Source organism: Ailuropoda melanoleuca, chromosome 16, assembly GCF_002007445.2.
Source record: "Ailuropoda melanoleuca isolate Jingjing chromosome 16, ASM200744v2, whole genome shotgun sequence".
In the NCBI taxonomy this organism is placed as follows: Eukaryota; Metazoa; Chordata; class Mammalia; order Carnivora; family Ursidae; genus Ailuropoda; species Ailuropoda melanoleuca.
The window spans coordinates 43,738,530-43,759,890 of NC_048233.1; the positions used below are offsets into that span (position 1 = coordinate 43,738,530).

Consider the following 21,361-nt stretch of genomic DNA (forward strand, 5'->3'; position numbering starts at 1 on the left):
AGACGTCTTCAGCTAGAATTTAGATGGAGAACATAGCAGCCTTAATCAAAAGGCTGAAAATGAAGTTATATAAATTGTGCTCCTATAATTTAGATATACTGTATGTATTGAGTGAACACAATCAAACCTATATTCAGTTCTATTGATTATGCACAGAATGATCAATCCAGTTTCTGGATCATCTGAGTGAAAGGGTCTTAACCCTCCTCATCTTGTGTCCTTTTAAACACTCATTATCCTTTTGGTGAGAACTATGGATTGCAATAATAAGAAAAGAGAAACTTAAGCCCACAGCACACAGCAGTATTCATATAAGGGAGAATAAGAGAGAATGTAAAATCTAGTCACTAAAATGAAATGTAGGAATTAGCTGCAAATTTCAAATATCCTAGTTACAAAGGCTCTACTACCACGTATAACCAAAAATCTAGCAAGTCTTAACCAGTATTCCAATCGAGAAAAAAAATATTTTAAATTAAAATTCCGCTGAAATGTAAGCAAAGACAACTCCCTCCTTTTCTAGAAAACTGAGATATTTAATTCATAGAAGTAAGTATTATGGGTGAGGACCGGAGGGGCAAAAAGCTAGTTAATATGTGAATGTAAATCATAAGTAATACATATGGCTGAGTGGGAAAAGCAGTCAATACAGATCCTTACTTCTGACAGAGTATAATGATTCTTCAAATCTAGACTTCTGGATAATTTACCAGCAAAATTTCGATCAGATAAAATATTAAACCTTTTGATTCTACAACTCTAAGGTAAATCAGCTTCCTCAGTGACAATGCAGCATGAAGCATCTATTTAGAGACAAACTTAAATCACAAGCCCAGAACACTTGGAAACAGAGAGGTAGTGAGGGCCACACTGTAAATCACCCTGTCTTTAAAGAAGCCAAATTGAGGGGAAACAACTACACTTTCCTCTAAGAGACACCCCCTCCACCGGATGAAATAGCTTACACTTTGGCTAGTATTAGTCTTAATGCTTTTTGTTGAGATTATTTTTCTCTTTTAGACATTACTCAGTTGTTTGATCCTCAGTGACGGCAGAAAGCCTCACTCAACTCCTATCTCATGGCCACAGGCTCATGGACTGACGGTAAGTGATTCAGAACTGTGTAAATACACGGCTAGGTCAGGTCTACACGCTCCCTACCTCAAAGTTACCTTAGGTATTGGGGCTAAAGTAATTTGGCTTAATACCAAAGCTTGAGAATGTCTTAAATCCACTCCCAACCATAATTTCCATTAATACTAACAGGTGATATCAACCAAAGATCCATGACAATCCAAAGTCTTAGTTGGGCAATACTCCATCTTCCCTCCTTATCTTCCATACAAATTCAAGCCACTGGCAAAGAAACACAACTGTACAGTGAGGCCCAATCTCTCTTACCATTTCATTAGGAACATTAAATCACCACAGGAATCTGTCGCCCCAATGATCTTTTCTGGTTCCAGTCCTCTCTCAAAGCCCCGAGCAATATCATTGCTCTGCTATAAACAGAAGATAAAGAAAGGTTACGGCATAGAGAAGAGTTAAAAAAACAAAACAAAACAAAACAAAAAACCCGTTTCTTAGCTCAACAAAACACCACCTAAGTTCATTTTTGTCACCAAGTTGAAGAATTCTTAGAACTTAAGAAATACAATATTGGGCCAGCCAGTGACAGTGAGGCCAAGAAATATCTCTGTAAAAAGATGCAGTTGTTCTTCCAGTATTCCTTCAAGGATTAGGAGTGGCCCCTAAAACTCTTTCAAATCCCTTAAGATATTCTGGAAGCATCATCTAAGAACTCATCTAACCCTCTAATCTAATCTTCTAGGTATTATGAATTGACTACCCCTAAACTGTTGCTTCTGAAACGATAAACAAGTCCATGCTTACCTGAACTAAACCCTTCTTCATTTTATAAACTTCAACTATACCACCTCTCAATCTTAATTTTTTTTAGACATTTAATTTACCTTAACACTGACCAATATTTTTAATACTTCTTTTCACACAGTTGTCTATACTGATGAAAGAACAGAGGTAAGAATGATTCAAGGCAGTACCATAAAGCAGCAAATTTCTCTCAGAGCTCACATACTGCAATACCCACACACTTGGGAGAAGAGGCCCTGGTCTGTGCCTATCCCCTCCTGATGTGGATGAGTTGTCAGCATTAGAGAACAGAACTGGACAGTGACTTAAAACAAACTGGTAATTTTTTTGGAGATTATTCAAACTTGGTCAAAATGCAATCATGCCATTGAGACGAGGAGCACAGAGTCTGATTCAGGTGTGATGGCACTGGTGAGAGCAAAACGGTGACATTTTAGACAAACCAGGTTATTTTAAAAACCTTATTATGGAACATAATGCAAACTTATCTACTGGCAACATAAAAAAGATTCAGTAAGACTGCCCAAATGAACTAAATCTCTGATGTCTGATTTTCTAATAAAATCTCTTTGATCCGACATTCACCCTGCTTTTTTCTGAGAGATACAAAGTATTCAGGATCCAGGTGGTCCCCAAAGATACCAGAACCCACACTGGGAAGGAAATTCCATGCACGGATCAGAGGAGATACTGACTCAAAAACACAGCCTCTTTTGGGGGCGCTTAAGGGGAGGAGGTTCCCAGATGTGCACACAGCTGCTCACAGCTGGAATGCTGGCGCATGAATGGAGTCATAAATCATAGCTGGTGGCTGAAAACAGTTTGCTACATACAGAGGGAAGGGAAGAAAAATGTTCAAGCTGCTGAAAAGGAGCCGAGGCGAGGAAAACGCTAAAATCATCACACAGGCAGTAATCTTAAATCAGGCATAATGCCGACTAACAAATTTCTTCTGCAGTGGTCTAAAGAAAGAAACGCAATCCCCTCCTGTACCTTTAAAACATACAATCACCTATCTTCCCAGCTACCTACCTGACAGCCGCCAGCACTGCTGAGAATGCTGTGAGGGACCCCAGATGAACATTACAAGGGACGTCTGAGGGTTGTTTTCAAGGTCAGTGCCATCAGAACCTGGCCTAGGAACGAAACTCTCTATGTTGGCCAGTAGGTCTAAGCCAGACTGCTCCTTTTTGAAAGGACAGAAACCTCAGGTGGAGGAAATACACACTGTATGTCAGAAATGGCTAGTCACAAGTCTTTTGCTGTGCTGTTTTTTGATCTCTTTACTTAGTTAGAAAATGAATCAAATGACAAAAGCCAGAATACAAAGGACTAATAAAAAAGAAAAAAAAGAAAGAAAAACCCAAGTCTTAGCTCCTTAGAGAAAGGAAGGCAATCTCAAATTCCTTATCAGTATACTATATCATAATGATATACACACCTCACCAGAATACAGTGGTTTTAAAAATAAGATTGTAAAAAAATAAAATTAATCAGGGAAACAAATAAGGAGATAGACACAAACCTAGAGTCCACTTTCACTTGGAGCCTCCCATCTTTCACTCGTATTTCAATTCTTTTTGGAACGCTGATCTCTCATTTTCTCTATCACTTGTGTAAGTCATTTAGAATACTGATGCCTAGGGTCCAACCCTCAGAAATCTTAATTTAACTAGTTTGGGGTGTATCTTGGGTACTGGGTCTTTTTTTAAAGCCCCCCACCCCACCCCTGATGACTCTAATATGCAGCCAGGGCTGAGAACTAAGGCTAGAAAGATGGGTATCAAGTAGAATGGAGATAAATAGACGCTTATGGCAGTGACGCTAGAAGATTCAGAAGTGGACTTTTGCTTTTATTTTATTAAACTTTAAAGAGTATGATAACTCCGTCACAAAAAAGGCTTCATAACCTTGAAATAAATGAAAGGAATGGAAGCTGGGGGGGGGTAGAGTGTGTGTGTGTGTGTGTGTGTGTGTATGTGTCTGTGTATGTACACAGATGGAAAAGATACAGATGAAAAAAGAGAGGCAAGAACAGTGTTTATGCTAGTTACTTGAGAACTAAAGATCAGAAGAATTAAAGCAACTACATCAAATCAAAATTTCATAAGCATACTTTTCAAACTGAACAATAAAAAGATTCAAAAGGAAGATGAAAATTAATTTATTTGGAATACACAGAAATAATAGAACCAAAAGAGAATACACCTGCCACTGAGCTGTACACTATAAAATGGTTCATTGTAGGCCTGGGTGGCTCAGTTAAGCGTCCAACTCTTGGTTTCCACTCAGGTCATGATCTCAGGGTCTTGAGATCAAGCCCCTCGTCAGGCCCCATGTTCCGGGTGTGGGGAGAGTCTGCTTGTGACTCTCTTTCCCCTCTCCCTCTGCCCCTCCCCAACGACACACACGCACTCTCTCTCAAATAAATAAATCTTTAAAAAAAGAAAAAGTAAAAAATAAAACGGTTAATTGTATGTTATGTGAATTTCACATCAATTTATTTATTTATTTATTTATTTATTTATTTATTTATTTATTTTTAAAGATTTTATTTATTTATTTGACACAGAGAGACAGCCAGCGAGAGAGGGAACACAAGCAGGGGGAGTGGGAAAGGAAGAAGCAGGCTCATAGAGGAAGAGCCTGATGTGGGGCTCGATCCCACGACGCTGAGATCACGCCCTGAGCCGAAGGCAGACGCTTAACCGCTGTGCCACCCAGGCGCCCCTCTCACATCAATTTAAAAGAGAATATAAAAGTTTGAAAATAAGTGCTATCTTTGAAACAAAAGGAAAAAAGTAGTAAACATTTTAAAGCCCTTTTCTATCCTTAAAAAGTTCAAGTCCCTCCCTTGCTAAGGTAACTTAGCTGCCTATTTATGGAGAAGACCGGAAGTAGCTGTCTGTTTTGCAGGAATTTAATTTTGCCACTTTAATACAATTCAGTGCAATATATGGTACATTTCTCACACAGCCAGGAGGGGGCGCTGTAGTTAATCAACGTAACTCCCTAGAAGCTCTTTTGTTCAACAATTTATTTACCTAGCAGGCCACCCTTAGAACAGAAACCACCAAAATACCGCTTGGGGGGTGAACGGAGTGCGGCAAGAAGCAAAACAATTATTTGTGGCGGAAAAAGAGGGAAAGAAGCTTACCTCTCTCTTTTTTTTGGATTTGATATCATCAGCATTGTTCGAGAAATTCGATTTCCTCTTGTTACTTTCTGACTTCTCCCTGGGTTTGTTATTTTCACCCTCCTTCATCTTCTTATACTTTTTCATAAACTCAGAAATTAGCTCAGGGCAATCCAAATTTTTCTCGGGTTCCCAAGTATTGTGCTCCCTGGGCACAAAGAATGGAAAAAAAAAAAAAAACAAACAGGAAAAGAATGAGGAGGAAAAAATCCAGCACTTTCTTTTAAAGAAGACAAGTAGGCAAAAAGAAAAAAACCCTACACTTAAAAGAGATAACAAATTTGATCCTAGGAATCTATCCAAGAGAAATGAAAAAACATATCCACAAAGAAACTCGCACATAATAACTTATAGCAGCATTTTAATAGCCAAAGACAGAAAACAATTCAAATGTCCATCAACTTGTGCATGGATGAATAAATGTGGTGTATCTATACAGGAGAGTACTATTCAGCAATAAAAGAAACACAATGCTAATTAACACATGCCGCAACCTGAAAGAGCCTCAAGAACAATATGCGAAAGACTACATACTGTCTGACTCCGCTCCTATGAAACATAGGAGAGACACATGTAGAGACAAAAAGCAGACAGTGGTTCCTTGGTTTGGGATTAACTACAAACGAGCTCAAGGGAAACTGGGGAAGTTACAGAAATATTCTAAAACTGGAGTGTGGCAATGGTTGACAACTCTATGAATTTACTATCTGTTGAACTGTACGCTTTCAATGAATGAATTTTATGGCATGTAAATTATACCTCAATAAAAACTCAAAATATGAATTCTGCTTTATAAAATATGATTTCATATGTACAATCATCTACGCAAATCCTGAGAGAATACCGTAACAAAGCATGCACCCCCAGTTTACACTATCTTCAACATGTTACTTGTATTTTGAAGAAATGTCAATAAATTATTGGAAGATTGGAAGTAATTATTGAGAAAAAAGATAGTAAGGGCTTAAATCATTAGAATATACGCAAACAGTAAGAAAGAGAAGACTCAGAAGTGGGATTTGAAGTACATTAATTCAATGCTGTGGATTCAAGTCTACTGTTATGAGGTAGTCAAAATACATTTTCATATTAATTAAAAAAACCCAAACTGAGTAATTGAGTCTAATTAAACTTGAATCAAGGGAGTCCTATTATGAGGAAAACAGTTATTATTCACAAAGTTGTTCTCTATTCCTGGCATGGGTTTTGGAAAACCAAACTACCAACTACATCATAAGCTTATGGAATCAAAGCATGAAATGTACCTCCATGAGAAAAAAACAGATCAGGTATCCTCTTCACGCCTAGCCAGTGGCAGTATTTTTGGTTAAATAGTAAGGGCTAGTTTTATTAAAATACATCTGAAAATATATCATAGAAACAGTTTCTACAATCCTTTCATTGACTTGGGAAAAAATTATTTAATGTGTGTACTATCCATTTTAAATATTTTATTTTGATTTTTAAATAAGGTATCTTTAGAGGGGCATGGTTTGAACACACGCCATAATACCTTGACTCAAATAAGAAGCCGAATAATGGAAAAATCTGATATTTACTCTAGATTTAAAACTTTTTGCAAAAAGAGCTTGAGAATGATACAAGATTTATTTTAAAATCATTTGAGCTAAAACTAGAAAAGCCTCTCCTTCATAGCTCTTCTTTCAGAAAAGAAAAACAAAAAACAAAAAAACCCCTCATACAGTAACTTTCCCCTAAATCCACAAACCATATAGTTTACTAGCCGAGAAGAAATTAAGTTACCAAAAGCAAGAGGCACGCCAACACTGTAACACAGGCAAGCAGACATGGAGGGAGAGGAGCAAATCTCTACTGACAGCAAGAAAAGCCAGTCCTATAATGGGATTATCTCTTTTCCCACCATATTGGTATTGCTGCTTCTATAACAACCAATTTCCACCCAAAAGACAGCACGGTAGAATTTGAAAAGAGCCTGAGCATTAGGGCCAAAGAAATCTGACACTAGATCCTTGCGCCAGCACTTACCAGTTATGCTATCTTCGGCAAACAGCTTCACTAACTTCCTCATCTGTAAACTGAAAATACCTCTAAAGGCTGTTACGAGAATGAAAGAAAACACATGAGGTGGAAGAATCTGACCACCGCCTGACAAGCCATAGGTACTCAGTTCCAGACAATGCTAACGGGGCAAAATGTGTTCCAGTCTTTCATGAAATCCTGGGCATTTCTGCGAAAGTAAGGACAAGTGCTTTAAATTCATCTACCTCAAACTTTCTTCCCTCTTTAATCTGTGTAAGTTACCAGGAACTCAAACACAGATAGAGTTTCAAGTACCTTCTAAAACGACCAACAATTTCCAATGGTGAATGGGCCCAAAAACACCCTTAAAATCTTTCATTATTATTTTAATTCCTATTTCTAGGTCTCTCAAACTCGTAATTTCTCATCTCTAAAGGAGGCGGTGATACCTTTCCTCTTCGGAAATACGGAGGGCATATTCTGAGTGCTGTGCTACCCACATTTCGCGCTCTCTGTACTAGAGACGCTAAGCTTCCTGCAGTGCACGCGCTGTCCCACCTCAAGTGCCGAAAGTGCTCCAAACGAGAAACGCTGGTTTCTGTAATGAAATAACCTTCAGTACATTCCAAAGGCTCCCGATTCAGACCTTTGTCCAAAGGTAGTCAAAATTTGAACCTTTTAGTACATTTAAGTCCAACACTTTAAAGCTGTGATGTTCAATGTGCTAACTATTAGCCACATGTGGTTAACTGAACGCTTGAAATGTGACTAGTCTGAACTGAGATGTGCTATAAAATGTAAAATATACATGAGATTTTTAAGACTTAGCATGAAAAAAATAACGTAAAATATATAATTTTTATATTGATTAATGTTGAAATAGCATTTTGATATACTGTTAGATAAAATATTAAAATGCACTTTTCTTTAATGTGGCCACCAGAAATGTACAATTACCCGTGTGCCTTGCAATATATTTCTATTCCACAGCCACTCCAAGAAGCCTACACCAGTTCCTACCAGTGCATTGGTAGTGTGGAAATCCATGGAAAATCCATTCTTTGTTATCAGGCACCCTGAGAAGAGAATCAATCAAAAACTGAGGCAAAACGTCTAATGATTACACATACTTCACCTTTCAAGCTACCTTCTCTGTGCTTCAACGTGTCTAGTTCTATTTATTCCAAGGAAAAAGAATAATCCCCTTTAGTACTTCCGCCTAAAGCCAGTTACTTCCTAACAGACATTCTAGTCAACACTTCAGGATCATTCTTAAAGCTCGTTGACTTTTACAAATGGGTTTTTAAGGTCTTCAAAATACAGAAACAAAAAGCCAGACAGATTATATTAAAGTATTAATTGCAGAAACTAGGTGGTGTGTATCTGAGTGTTCACTCAATTTCTTTTGCCTCAGCGGCAGATTTGAAATTAAAAAAATAAATACTGGGAGGGAAAAAATGTGGCCTCAGATTTAAGTTTCTCATTAAGAGGAGTCCCTCACCCTAGGTCACTTGTGAGATTCAAGGATCATTTTGGAAAGCTATGGGCTACGGAATGGATGACTTTTGCTTAAATGTATATATTTTAGCATAGTTATATCCTAAAGAATATTAACAGTAACAGTTTATACTTTTTTTAAAAGAAGACTTTTATCTTTAAGTAATCTTGACACCCAACATGGGGCTTGAACTCACAACCCCGAGACCAAGAGTCATATGCTGTACCAACTGGGCCAGCCAGGTGCCCCAATCACAGTTTATACTTACACTGAGCTTACCTGTCAGACCCTACATATACCCAACATCTCTATAACAAGTACTATTTCCTATTCCTATTTTACTGAAGAGGAAAAAGATGAAGGAACTAAACCAAGGTCACCCAGCTCATAAGCGGTGGAACAAGAATCTCGCCTAAGCTCCACGTCTATGCACCTAATCAATTCATTATACTGTCTCTCAAAAGCATTATCATTAGAACACCGGCTCCAAGGGAGAAACTGTTCAGTTTATTGCTGCGTCTTCTGACTCTCAGGAGGAGTGCAGGTAAGGAGAGAAAAAGACAAAGATGGCAGTGGCTCATGGGAAAGGAAACCAAAGGTGTCCACCTCTGTAGAGTCCTATGGCCCAAAGAAGGCACTTACTCAGAAAAGCCTTTCCACTTCAGGAGATATTCCACTTGCCCCTTAACTACACGCCTGTCTAGCACCTTCTCGACGACATACTCCTCCTCATCCTCTGAAGAACTGTCAGCTGTCCGCTTGGTCTTCTTCCCCATGGCTCACGTGTGCCACCTGAAGGACTAAGGCCGCCGGGTTCCTGCAAAGAGGAAGGACAAAATGATCAGAACCCATGCGAGGAGGAGTCTCGTCTTGATGGAATGCAGCAGGTGTAACACGAAGTTGCCATGTACCCCTCTCTTGGGTCTTGAATCATTCTACAGATGGTTCCTAAGAGTGTAAGAAAAAAATGGTCAATTCCCACTTTCCCAAACACAACTTCCTCTTCAGCTCATAATACCAAAATCATTATTATACACACAACTGTCTAACTCCTCTAATTTCGGATTCCAAAAGACAAGTGGTATGGTATGCTACTCCTGGGTACTTCTGTAACTGTTAACAAGCCAGGATCTCAAAGAAATGCAGAAAACTACCAGTTAAAAGAACAGGGACAGAACTAAAACCTTACCTATACGGTGAATAAGGTTTTTCATAAAAATAAAAAGAGAAAAGCCCCAAAATGTAACCATCCTCTGCTCTGAGGATCTTGACTAGTTAGTCTCTTAGCAGCCACAAAAAGGCCTGGTCAGGCATCTTTCACTACTGTCTTCAGTTGACTTGGTATATTTTTCCTTTAAATAAATTGAGCTTGTCCCTAACTTCACAAAAGCAAGGCTGGCATCTCAGATACACTAAGCCTCCTTTTCCATTTGGGGATGGGAGAGAGGCAGGGAGGAAAAAAAAAATTTAGTCCAGAAAAAAAAAAAAATTGGTTACTGGATTGTTCAGTAATTCTCATGGCTCAACTAATCCAAATCCTTACGGAGGTACCTTTCTTAACTGGAGTTGACTTTGGGCCAAAGGAAGAAGAGGAGGAAAAAGAAGTCTGGCCCCAAACTCACATCAACACGAAGCCTCAAAACACAGAGGAACCATTCATAGGCCCAAGGAGAGCTGAAGCAAGGCAACTCAAATGGAAATTGAGTTAAGCTCAGAAATATGCACAACCAGGGGGTACTCAACACAGAATCTAGTTTTTAAAATCCCCACATTGTTGTTTTCATAATCATTTTTAAGAATTCTTCTTTAACCATGTTAAATGGTGCCTACAGTCTGGATTATAGAGTAGCAGGAACTGTTTTCTTAGCTGAACTCCATTTTTATTTTTCTGTAATCTTAAAAGATTTTTTGCAGCACTCTAAAAATATTTCCATCCTGGCTAGAAGACGACTCCCAAGAACAGGGAAGGCCACTACTAACCTCAGGATCGTGTCCAAGTAGCATGAAAAGTTGCATTTATCAATTTACTTCAAGTTAGCAAAATTTAAGGAATTATTCCAAGAACATCTAGCTGGAAAACGTATCTCCAGAACCTATTAGCAATAGATCTGCCCACCCAAAAAACTGTCTGACCCATTACTATCCTGTAAAAAAAACTTAAGTTTTTATTAAAGTACTTTATTCGGAAGAGGGGGCGGAGGGGGAGAACGGAGACAGGAGTTTCAAAATAATTTTTCCATGAATTTAGAAGAGTCCTAGGCTTCAAGAAAAAAAAAATCTTATTTATTTAAAATAAAAACAGCCTCCAACCTCACCAGAGACAGGAAATGTCATATTCCAGGGAGAGTACCCCACCCCCACCCCCACTCACCTTGGAATTTCCGGGAGCTGAGCAGTTTAGGTCAGAGCGCTGGGGTTAAAACCAGCCCCGGGTTAGATGCATGCAGTTAAGCATTGTGGCTATGGCCTCCCCTGCCTCACGAGGAAAAACAAGGATTTACATATGTGTTCTTCAGTTTGAGGGAGAAAAGAGGAAAATCTCCCTTTATACCTTCATGCAGAAGAGGAGCCCCAAAGGTAGAAGATCAATGGGGGTTCCCTCCTTTACCTACCGGATCGCCCCAGTTCTTTCTTTCCCTCTGGGCTAACAGGAGGGGCCTCCCCTCCCAGGTCTGGGGCTTGGCGGGCTGGCAGCTCCCCCGCCCCCACCCAGCTGCCTGGGAGCCACTGCGCAGCTGTCCCAGCCCGTTGCCATGGCAACTGGCAGCAGTACTAGACTAAGGGGGGGCGGAGAGGCAAACGGAAAAGTTAAAAGGCTTAACTTTCCTTTTCAGTGAAGACTGGGTGGAGAAGTTGGAAGGTACTCCCTTGGACTCAAAGCGAAGGCATTCAGAGCTCAAGGGAATTGGTTCTTGGGTTTTAAACCCCAAACCTGTGCTTACTCCTCTAAGAGCACTGGGAATTAATCAATAGCATTTTAAGATCATCTAACAGGATTATAGCTCAACTGGAAGGGGGGAGGGGGAAAGCTAGGTCCCTCTGCAACAGATCAGTACAAACCACTCACCCCTAACCCAGCCCACCAGAAGCACTTTAAATAAGGCCTTTTCTACCATCTGTCACTGAACAGTTAATTAAAATTGCTTGGGGGGATGGGGGATAAGATTAAAGGGGGGAAGGGAAGTATTTCAATATACTATACAACCTTCCGTCTTTGGGGGATTACTAGATACAGAAACAATCCACACTTGAAGCACTACCTAAGAACCTATCCACTAAAATTACAGGTAGAAAAAAAATGTAATCCTTAAGTAGTTTTTAAAAAGAGAGAGGAGAGCATCCAGCCACAACCATTATTGTTGAATTAAAACCACTTTTCGGGGTGCCTGGGTGGCTCAGTCAGTTAGTTAAGCATCTGCCTGGCTCAGGTCACGATCTCAGGGTCCTGGGATCAAGCCCCCATCAGGCTCCCTGCTCAATGGGAAGTCTGCTTCTCCCTCTCCCTCTGCCCCTCTTCCCGCTCCTCCCCACTTGTGCTCTCTGCTCTCTCAAATAAAAACTTAAAAAAAAAGAAAACAAACGCTTTTCATTAGTTGTTATTGTAATGTTATGAAATGAATTTTTAAGTAATTACTACCTACCCAAGGCATTAACATATAATAATTTAAAACTCCATATATCAGGGGCGCCTGGGTGGCACAGCGGTTAAGTGTCTGCCTTCGGCTCAGGGCGTGATCCCGGCGTTATGGGATCGAGCCCCACATCAGGCTCCTCTGGCTAGGAGCCTGCTTCTTCCTCTCCTCCCACTCCCCGCTTGTGTTCCCTCTCTCGCTGGCTGTCTCTATCTCTGTCGAATAAATAAATAAATAAAATCTTTAAAAAAAAAAAAAACTCCATATATCAGTAATCCCTACCTAATACCTGAAAAAAGGAGGACTGATATAAAGAAAAGAGCTACTTACAGACTTGCAGTCCCACAAAGTTTCTTTTCTCCTGGCCCTAAAGAACATTTTGGAGAGCTCCAAAACCTTCCTCTGCTTTATGATTCGGGTCTTTAGAGCCAGAGGTTGCTGCCACAGGAGAGTAACAAAAAGGGACAATCAAAAGCAAAGACCCCAACTAAGAAAAAAGTAGAGAATAGTGATTATTTCGGTTATCAAACAGAAGAAATTATAGGGTATGAGAGTAGACAATTTGAACTACAGAAAATTTCCTCAAATTTGAATGGACCTGTCAGAAAATCTCTGGGTAAAAAGTGCCTTTCTGGACTCTTCCTAACTTTTTAATACCTTTTGTAGTTAAGGGATATAAAAACAATGCCAAAGGAGTTAGATCAGGTTCTCACTGTGTGATTAACTTGCCATGTGTCATCTTGAGTAAATAATTTGAGATCTAACCCCAGAATCACTAAAATGGGCCAAATCCCCAGTGCCTACCTCCTAGGGAAACAGTGAGTTTAAATAGAGACCAAATAGCTGGTAAGTCCCCCAAAGAGAAGCTTTTGTAAAAATATAGGGCCAAATACAACAGCAGCAGGAAATATGTGACCTTCCAAATTCCTAAGCCGTTAAACCCTATCACATGCAGTAACTCCTGCAGCTCAAAACGTTAGTAGACAGCAAGAAAGAAGGAAGAGAATCTTTGTTAACTAGGCACTAATAATGCTTTAGAGAATAAGCAGGTACATTCTCTTAATGGTAAAATACTTATTCTTACTCCTTAAAACTCAGAAAAGCATAGGAGATGGCAGTATGAAAAGCCTAACAGTAATTCTGTGAAGAGATAAAGAATGACAGCAATATTAATATTTTAGTGAAACCTTTGGGGGCGTGAAATCAATAAGGAAAAGGACAAAAATATTCTGGTGCCTACCCCCTCCCTAAAACATCCGGAAATAATGTCAGATCAATTTCCTCCTTCCCACTCTTTAAGAACTGCCTAAAGGGCGCACAGCTAAGGTCCCTTTCTCTTTGGGAAATGGGTTTTGTAACAGCTGACAAATCAAATTGGGCCTAATGCCAGGAGTCAGAGTCCAACCATAATATTCTGTAAAGAATGGCACGCAACTGTCTTGTAAATCTCCTGGACAGTCACAGATCAGAAGCTGGCAAGGATGACGACATAGTTCTGATGGAATGTGTCTTATCTTAACCTTGAAGTTACAGATCTGCTCTGGAGCAGCAGTAAGAAATGAGAAATGCACTCAGACATCGGAGGGGACATAATTCTCTTTTAGACAGTGCGACCCGGTGTATTAGGGTCAAATGAAACACAAAGCCAGATGGACAATTTAAGGGCTAGCGCCTGTACCAGATAAAGCATCAAGACTGGTGGTTCACGCTGAGCTTGAGAGGAGGGAGCGTTGAAGTATGAGAAATGAGACATGGCTGGCAGGATGATGGAGTGATTAAGGTAGAATCCCGATACCATGACGAAGGAAGAGAGGATGAGCCTCTGAGCGCAGCGCTATCCTTGTGGAAATCTCCACAGGAAGGGGTAAGCAGCTTCTCAAGTTTCTAGAGTCTTTCGGGCATAACAGCTCTCAGCCCTTTCTTGACTATACACAGTAACTCTCTGGTAAAGGCATCAACAACTACACCTAGATTCCAGCAATTTAATTTTTTTTTTTAAGATTTTTTTATTTATTTATGTGAGAGACAGCCAGCGAGAGAGGGAACCACAGCAGGGGAGTGGGAGAGGAAGAAGCAGGCTCCCAGCAGAGGAGCCCGATGTGGGGCTCGATCCCGGAACGCCGGCATCACGCCCTGAGCTGAAGGCAGACGCTTAACGACTGAGCCACCCAGGCGCCCCTAGATTCCAGCAATTTAACTGCCCATCAGGACATGAGAAAAGAGCAGGCCCCAACAACCGTTCGTATCAAAGACACAAGGCAGATTCACCTTACAGGCCTCTGAGTGCTGGGCAAAAAACCCCCTAAACCAGGGATCTGGTGAGAAGTCAGCCTTGGAAAAACATCAAAGAGCTTTGTGGTCAGGCACAGGCAGAACCCACATTCCAAGTCGATGACAGGAGACTTCTTTAACAGATAAATCTTCCAGGAAGGAAAAAAAAGGAAGAGGTGAGTAACTGAAGCAGAAAGAGAAGGACCAAAAAATCCCATTCATTATAAGGGTTTAAAAAAAAATAGTAAGTTAGAAACTGTCAATCCCCAGAAGTTAGTGAAGCCATTAAAGAAAACTGGGGCAATCCAGAACAACAGAGGTAATGGTTAGCTATTTGCATTTATCGATCCTGGATTCACAGAATCGCCCCCATATGGTCTCTGGGATCTGTTTGTCCAGTTCAGGCTCTGCTCTAGTCCCTCCAGTCACTACTTGGCGATGCCAGCTGTCTTGGTAGCTTTTCTTAGATCTTGGTGTAGCACATTTTATTTTCATCACTACTTACAAGCAAAAGTATATATACAACATAATTCTAAATCTTTCTCTAAGCTTGCTTTGTATTTTTAAAAAAGTAATGAAAACCAACTGGTAAACTGCCTCACTGAACCACCCACTGAACTATCTGGAGGTGGTAGTCAGACCAAATGTCAAAACACACAATCAGTGAGCTCTCTCTTCATTTTAGAGTTTCTTTTTTCTTCCCCCCACCCAAAGATTTTATATTTAAGTAACTGGTACGCCTAACGTGGGGCTCAAACTTACAACCCCAAGATAGAGTCACATGCTCTACTGACTGAGCCAGCCAGGCACCCCCATTTTAGAGTTTCAATATAAAATCTGTAAGCCCAAGAAGAAGGCAAAACCCTTCAGAAAGAAAGCCTCCAGAAAGAGGGGAAAGGGGTGAGGGCATATGTACAGCTCCGTATCACATGTATTAATTAAATACGCTGCTGATGGGTGACTTCAGTTGGCCCAGGCTTGAGAAATTCCCATTTCTCCCCAAAGGGCTTTGGGAAAGTTAGTGCCTTACATGAGGATTGATCGTCAGCTGCAGCACTGCCTTCACAGCGTCCTCTACATACCCTTATTGTAATAAATAAAACGGATGAAAAGAAACCAAATTTACAGAACCGTTTTAATCTGGTCTATATTCTTTGTTCCTTATGGATCTAGAAGCACCAATGATTTTAAGTTTGTAACACATACAGCATAAAACTAAAATACCCTCTATAAAGATGTTTTCTTCTACTAGATTTATGATTTCCAAAGTATTAGCCATGTGGCATTTTAACAAAAACACAGCACAGAGATACACATTACAGCTGTCCTGGCTGCCTCAGGTTTTGTTAAATGGGCTGATAGCTATCACTCCACCCCCACCAAAAGCCCATGGGCACCCAATTCAAGAGGAGTTAAAAGCTTTTTAAATGTCTATTTAAGAGACTGGATTAGGAAAGAGTTGAGGAGGAAGATTAACTGTGGTCGTTAACACCCCTATCATTAACAAGCCACATATAGACAACACAAACTTTATTAATAGAAAGGAGTGTGGAGAGAGGAAACGCTCTCAGTTTGGCTAGCCAACTCCAGTTTGTGATTCTTTAAAAATCAGGCCAAGGCAGTGCCTCATCCAGTCACAGAATTATTCTCAGGCAAAGTATCCTGTTTGTTGATTATCTAAGCCTCCCGCGCCAGTGAGCAAGGGAGTAAAGGGCCTTTTGTTCTTTTGGATTAAAACATATACATTATAAATAGAGATAAAGGCGGCCTTATAAATTTTATTCAGCTGCACTCTCCTCCAAGCTCTGACCACCGTTAAAAATATAAATGAATGTGGACTACAGCGATTCCCAGAACTGCTCAGAGTCATCAGTGTGGCTCACTGGCATATTTAGCAGTAACACACAAATTTTGATATCTCATTATGAGATCACAATCCCACAAAATACTTTTATATGGGATTTGTTTCCTTTATTAAAATCTACTGGATTTCTTCTCTCAACTGTCAGTCTTCTTTAAATTTACTTAGGCCACACCTAAACCCATCACTGGGCAAGGTTAGATATCCAATTGTTCCAAGATTTATGAGAAAGTAGAATTTGGCACCACTATGGGCAAATGTCTTCCAGATGGTGCTTTCCAACAACTCTGTCCTTGCAATATACTGAACTCTTCTTAAGGCACCGCCGTCTCAGGTGGGTGTTATTCTCACACCCACTCCTCTCTTAATTAAAAGTGATGAAGCATGAACTAGTAGATCCAATCACCTTTCATGAAGAACCTGGCAATTTCACCATAAATAAATCTTAAGAAAAATGGGTTATAGCAATGTTGGAGCAGTTACTATGAATCTTAGGTTTTTACATACCAATTTGGCAGACCATGTTCACAAACCACGGAAGGGTTAAAAGAGAACGAAGTATCCACCCCCCAACTAAAATAACAGTCATATTTTTCAAACAGCCATAAAATTAAGACACAGCGCTTATCTGGCATCATCCAGCTTGTACAGATTTTGGACATCAGCAGCTTAAGGGTTACAAAGACCCCTCAAGGTTACTCTTAACAAATCCTCTATTTTAAGGGAAAGCCTCTGCTATGCCAGACAATTTATGCTCCCTCATAGCCTTAGTTTAGAGAAGACATCCAAGACATAAAAATTAATTAGCATAACCATAAACTAAAATCTCTAAAATATCTCTAATTTAACTGTTGAGATGCTATTATAATTTAAGTCAATATCTGATTAATACATTCTGACAAAAAAGGAGCTTTTATGTAATTGGAGTTAGAAAAAGATCTCAGACTGTAAAACTTCATGGAGTAAAAGAGAGCATTCCTTCAACATATGGCATAATTTTGTGCTTTGCCATTACCTTGGTATATTAGCAACATGAATTATATTGAAGTCATAGCCTACAATTTAGATAAATAAAATCAAGGCAGTATTGAACTTTTTCCCATCCATGCAACGGTATCCTTGGCAGCTCCTTGGCCATCTATTATGATCCTGACCAATTTCTCTCTGTGGCAATTTAAAAGCTGTAAAAAAATACATAATGGGTGATGACAGGAGAAACAAACCCACACCAGAAATTATTGAACCTTGTAGGTCTTTGCAAGTGTCTCTATTGACATTTAAGTGTGAGTTACTATGCCACAATATCATAAAAGTGTGTTTTACACTTCAGATATATTGATAGTTAAATGCAAAGAAAGGCCACCACCAGATTAACGGCTAAAAGGGATAGCCAATCTCAGAACACCCAGCTCTTCCACTGAGCGTTCTGATGTGTTCCTTAAACCAAATAAGATGTTTCTATCTTTTTGTCTGGGTTCCAACTACAATCCTAATTTAAATCTTATGCCGAAGGGATGATTAATATTGCAATTCTGATCCTTGTTCTGGGATATTTATTAAGGGCCTAGTAAGTGTCAAGCATTACATGGGCACTGAGTCTAACACAGTCCTCAACTTAAGGGCTAAGGATTTTAACAGTTTCTCCTTGGTGAAGTCAGCACTGGGTAGTCCTGTCCCCACAGGCTAGAACCAAAAAAAAACCAAAACAAACAAAAAAAAAACTACTAAAGGGGCAGCTTGTTAACAGTGGCAAAATCAGGACAAGGAATAAGGAGATGTGGTCCTCTCCCAATTAGATGAAACGTCAAACTAGACGGTTCAGTTAATGTTAATGGTGTTATTTGCCCTACTTATCTCATAGGTCTGCTGTGAAGGGAAGAAAAAAAACTGGAAAACACTTTTAAAAATATATATGGGGTGGTGCCTGGCTGGCTCAGTTGATGGAGCGTGTGACTCTTGATCTCAGGGTTGTGAGCTGGAGCCCCACCTTGGGTGTAGATATTACTTAAGAATAAAATCTTGGAGGGGCGCCTGGGTGGCACAGCGGTTAAGCGTCTGCCTTCAGCTCAGGGCGTGATCCCGGCGTTATGGGATTGAGCCCCACATCAGGCTCCTCTGCTATGAGCCTGCTTCTTCCTCTCCCACTCCCCCTGCTTGTGTTCCCTCTCTCGCTGGCTGTCTCTATCTCTGTCGAATAAATAAATAAAATCTTTAAAAAAAAAAAAAAAAAAGAATAAAATCTTGGGGTGCCTCAGTGGCTCAGTCAGTTGAGCGTCCGACTCTTGATTTTGGCTCAGGGTATAATCTCAGGGTCAAGGGACAGAGCCCACATCAGGCTCCATACTCAGAAAGGAGTCTGCTTGAGATTCTTTCTCTCCCTCTCCCTCTGCGCCCCCCCCAGCCCCACGTGCTCACTCTCTCTAGAATAAATAATTCTCCAGGAAAAAAAAAATCTAAAACCCCCCCACACACACATATGTATGTATACACACACACACAAAGGAAATAGAAGTTTGCCTGATAATAGATGATGTTAAAAATAATGAATGCTTTGGTAATTGTTCCTTCCTCACCTATTTTCTGGAAGAGTTTGTAGAATTGGTATTATCTCTTCCTTAAAGGACTGGTAAGGGGAAAAAAAAAAGGTTTGGTGAAACTTAATAGTAAAGCCATTCAGGCCTAGAGTTCTCATTGGGGGAACATTTTCAACTACAAATTTCATTTCTTTAATAAAAATGGAGCTAGTGAGATTCTGTATTTCTTCTGAACTTTGGCAGTTCGTCTTTCAAGAGATGATTCAACTCATCTAAGACATTGAATATACTGGCATAGTTGTTATTAATATTCCCTTACTACCTTTTCAATGTCTCTAGGACCGGTGGTGATATCCCTACTCTTACTCCTGATATTAGTCATTTGTGTCCCCCCCGCCACCCCCCCCCCGCCATCAGACGTGCTTGGTTTATTAATCTTACTGATCTTTTCAAAAACCAACTTTTACTTTCATCAATTTTCTCTATTTTTGTTTTATACTTTACCAACTACCTTCTGCTTTTATCTTTAGCATTTTCTTTCTTCTGCTTAATTTGAATTTAACTTGCTCTTCTTTTCCTAGGTTCTTAAGATAGAAATGTAGGTCACTGACTCTAGACCTTTCTGCTTTTTTAATTGAAGCATTTAATACTATAAAATTTCCTTTAAGCACTGTCTTCGTTACATCCCACAAATTTTAAGGTCATATTATCGTTTTTATTCAGTTCAAGATATTTTCTAATTTTGTGATGTCTTTGATCCATGGGTTACTTAGAAGCGTGTTTATATAATTATAGACGTATATATTTCAGTTTCATTGTTTTTTCTTTCATGTATTTTGAAGTTTTATTATCAGTTGTGTAAAATTTAGGGTTCTTGTGTCTTCTTGATGAATTGACCCCTTTGCCATCTAATCTGGTGTTAGCTCTCTGCCCTACCTACCTCATGTCTGTTATGGAAAAAGAACAAACTCTTTGCAAAGTATACAGCAAACAGAAGGTAAGATGTCTGCTGATAGAGAAAGTTAAAGTAACTTTAATAAATTTTCTGAACTATCTCTAACTTATATCTATGCTTGTCTCCAACTACTCATATAAATGGGGTTTGCCAATGTTTTATCAGATCCTTAGATATAATTTATTGTTGTGAAATACTGAACAAATTAGCAGTATATTACCCTCCAGAACTCCCTGTGAGGTAAGTCTTACTGATTTAGGGATGAGAAAGAAGGTACATGGAGTTCAAGGATCTGCCTCAGAAACCAAACTTAAGATATATTTCCCAGCCTGTTGGTTGACCTTTTTAGCAGTACATTTTATTCCGACATCATTATGCCTGCTGACTCAGATATGAACTTGTTTTATTCTAAGAAATGGAGATTATAATCAAAGAAATACTTGAATTCAGTTTTGTTCCTCCTCCTCTCCACGTAAGAAATAAATAATGAGAGTGTACTAAAAATTTGACCTTTGAATAGTCCTTTCAACAACACCAACTCAATCCTATGTTTTCTAGTGTCATTTCTAACAATGAAGTATGATGGAACCAGCATTCAGTTAACTCTGAAGAGTAAGACTGCATGTGAGAAATTTTAAAACTAGCTCCACAATCTAATTTCAGGTAGAAAAATCTGTCAGTGTTTAATTTTGATAAACTACTCTTACTGGAAAGGAAATCCAGACTACACAGTCCATAGCCTCATTAGGAAGAGAGTGCAAAATGGCCCAACCTGTCAATTACACCTTTTTTTTAAGAAAACCACAACAATTAACAAATTTGTTATCCTGTCTTAATACGCCAAGGATTTGACAAGTCAGTCATCTATCCCTCGAATCCTAGGCAAAGGCCTCCAAAGGCCTCCACTGGCTCAAAATATTAGAATGAGTTCTTCACTCACATTTAAAATCACGGACTTCAAAAAAACAAACTCCAAGACAATTCAGGAGTCCTTTCATGAAAGTCTTTGGTCTAGAAGGCTATCAGCAATCACCTATCCAATTTTTTCCATATAAGATGAAGAAACTAGGGACCAAAGAGGGCAAATGGCTCACCCAAGGTTATATCAGTAGTTAATGACAGAAGTGGGAAGAGAATCTAGGTTTCCTGAGCATTTTTTCCCATTTGCCCTAACATTTTCTTGGGTCACCTGGGTGGCTCAGTTGGTTAAGCATCCAACTCTTGATTTCAGCTGAGGTCATGACTTCAGGGTAGTGAGAAAGACCCCAGTGTCAGGCTCCACAATGGGTGTGGAACCTGCTTAAGATTCTCTCTACCGGGGCGCCTGGGTGGCTCAGTTGTTAAGCGTCTGCCTTCTGCTCAGGGCGTGATCCCGGCGTTCTGGGATGGAGTCCCACATCAGGCTCCCCCGCTGGGAGCCTGCTTCTTCCTCTCCCACTCCCCCTGCTTGTGTTCCCTCTCTCGCTGGCCTGTCTCTCTCTGTCAAGTAAATAAATAAAATCTTAAAAAAAAAAAAAAAA

The 21,361-nt window shown here is 39.7% G+C and overlaps 1 protein-coding gene across 4 annotated transcripts in view; it reads right to left on the reverse strand.

Annotated features, from left to right (window-relative positions):
* Positions 1–21,361, reverse strand: part of CBX5 (chromobox 5) — a 35,961-nt gene that overhangs the window by 8,655 nt on the left and 5,945 nt on the right. Inside the window, exons 1-4 of one of the 4 annotated variants that reach the window (XM_002923432.4) lie at positions 11,201–11,324; positions 9,231–9,405; positions 5,051–5,237; positions 1,402–1,502 (exon numbers count right to left, since the gene is read on the reverse strand). In XM_002923432.4, the coding sequence (XP_002923478.1) occupies positions 1,402–1,502; positions 5,051–5,237; positions 9,231–9,364 (422 nt within the window). In that variant the 5' untranslated portion in view covers positions 9,365–9,405; positions 11,201–11,324. Of the gene's footprint in view, positions 1–1,401; positions 1,503–5,050; positions 5,238–9,230; positions 9,406–10,959; positions 11,090–11,200; positions 11,325–21,361 lie in introns of those variants that run through there. The other 3 variants (XM_019804005.2, XM_011230109.3, XM_011230108.3) reach the window with 3 other exon arrangements.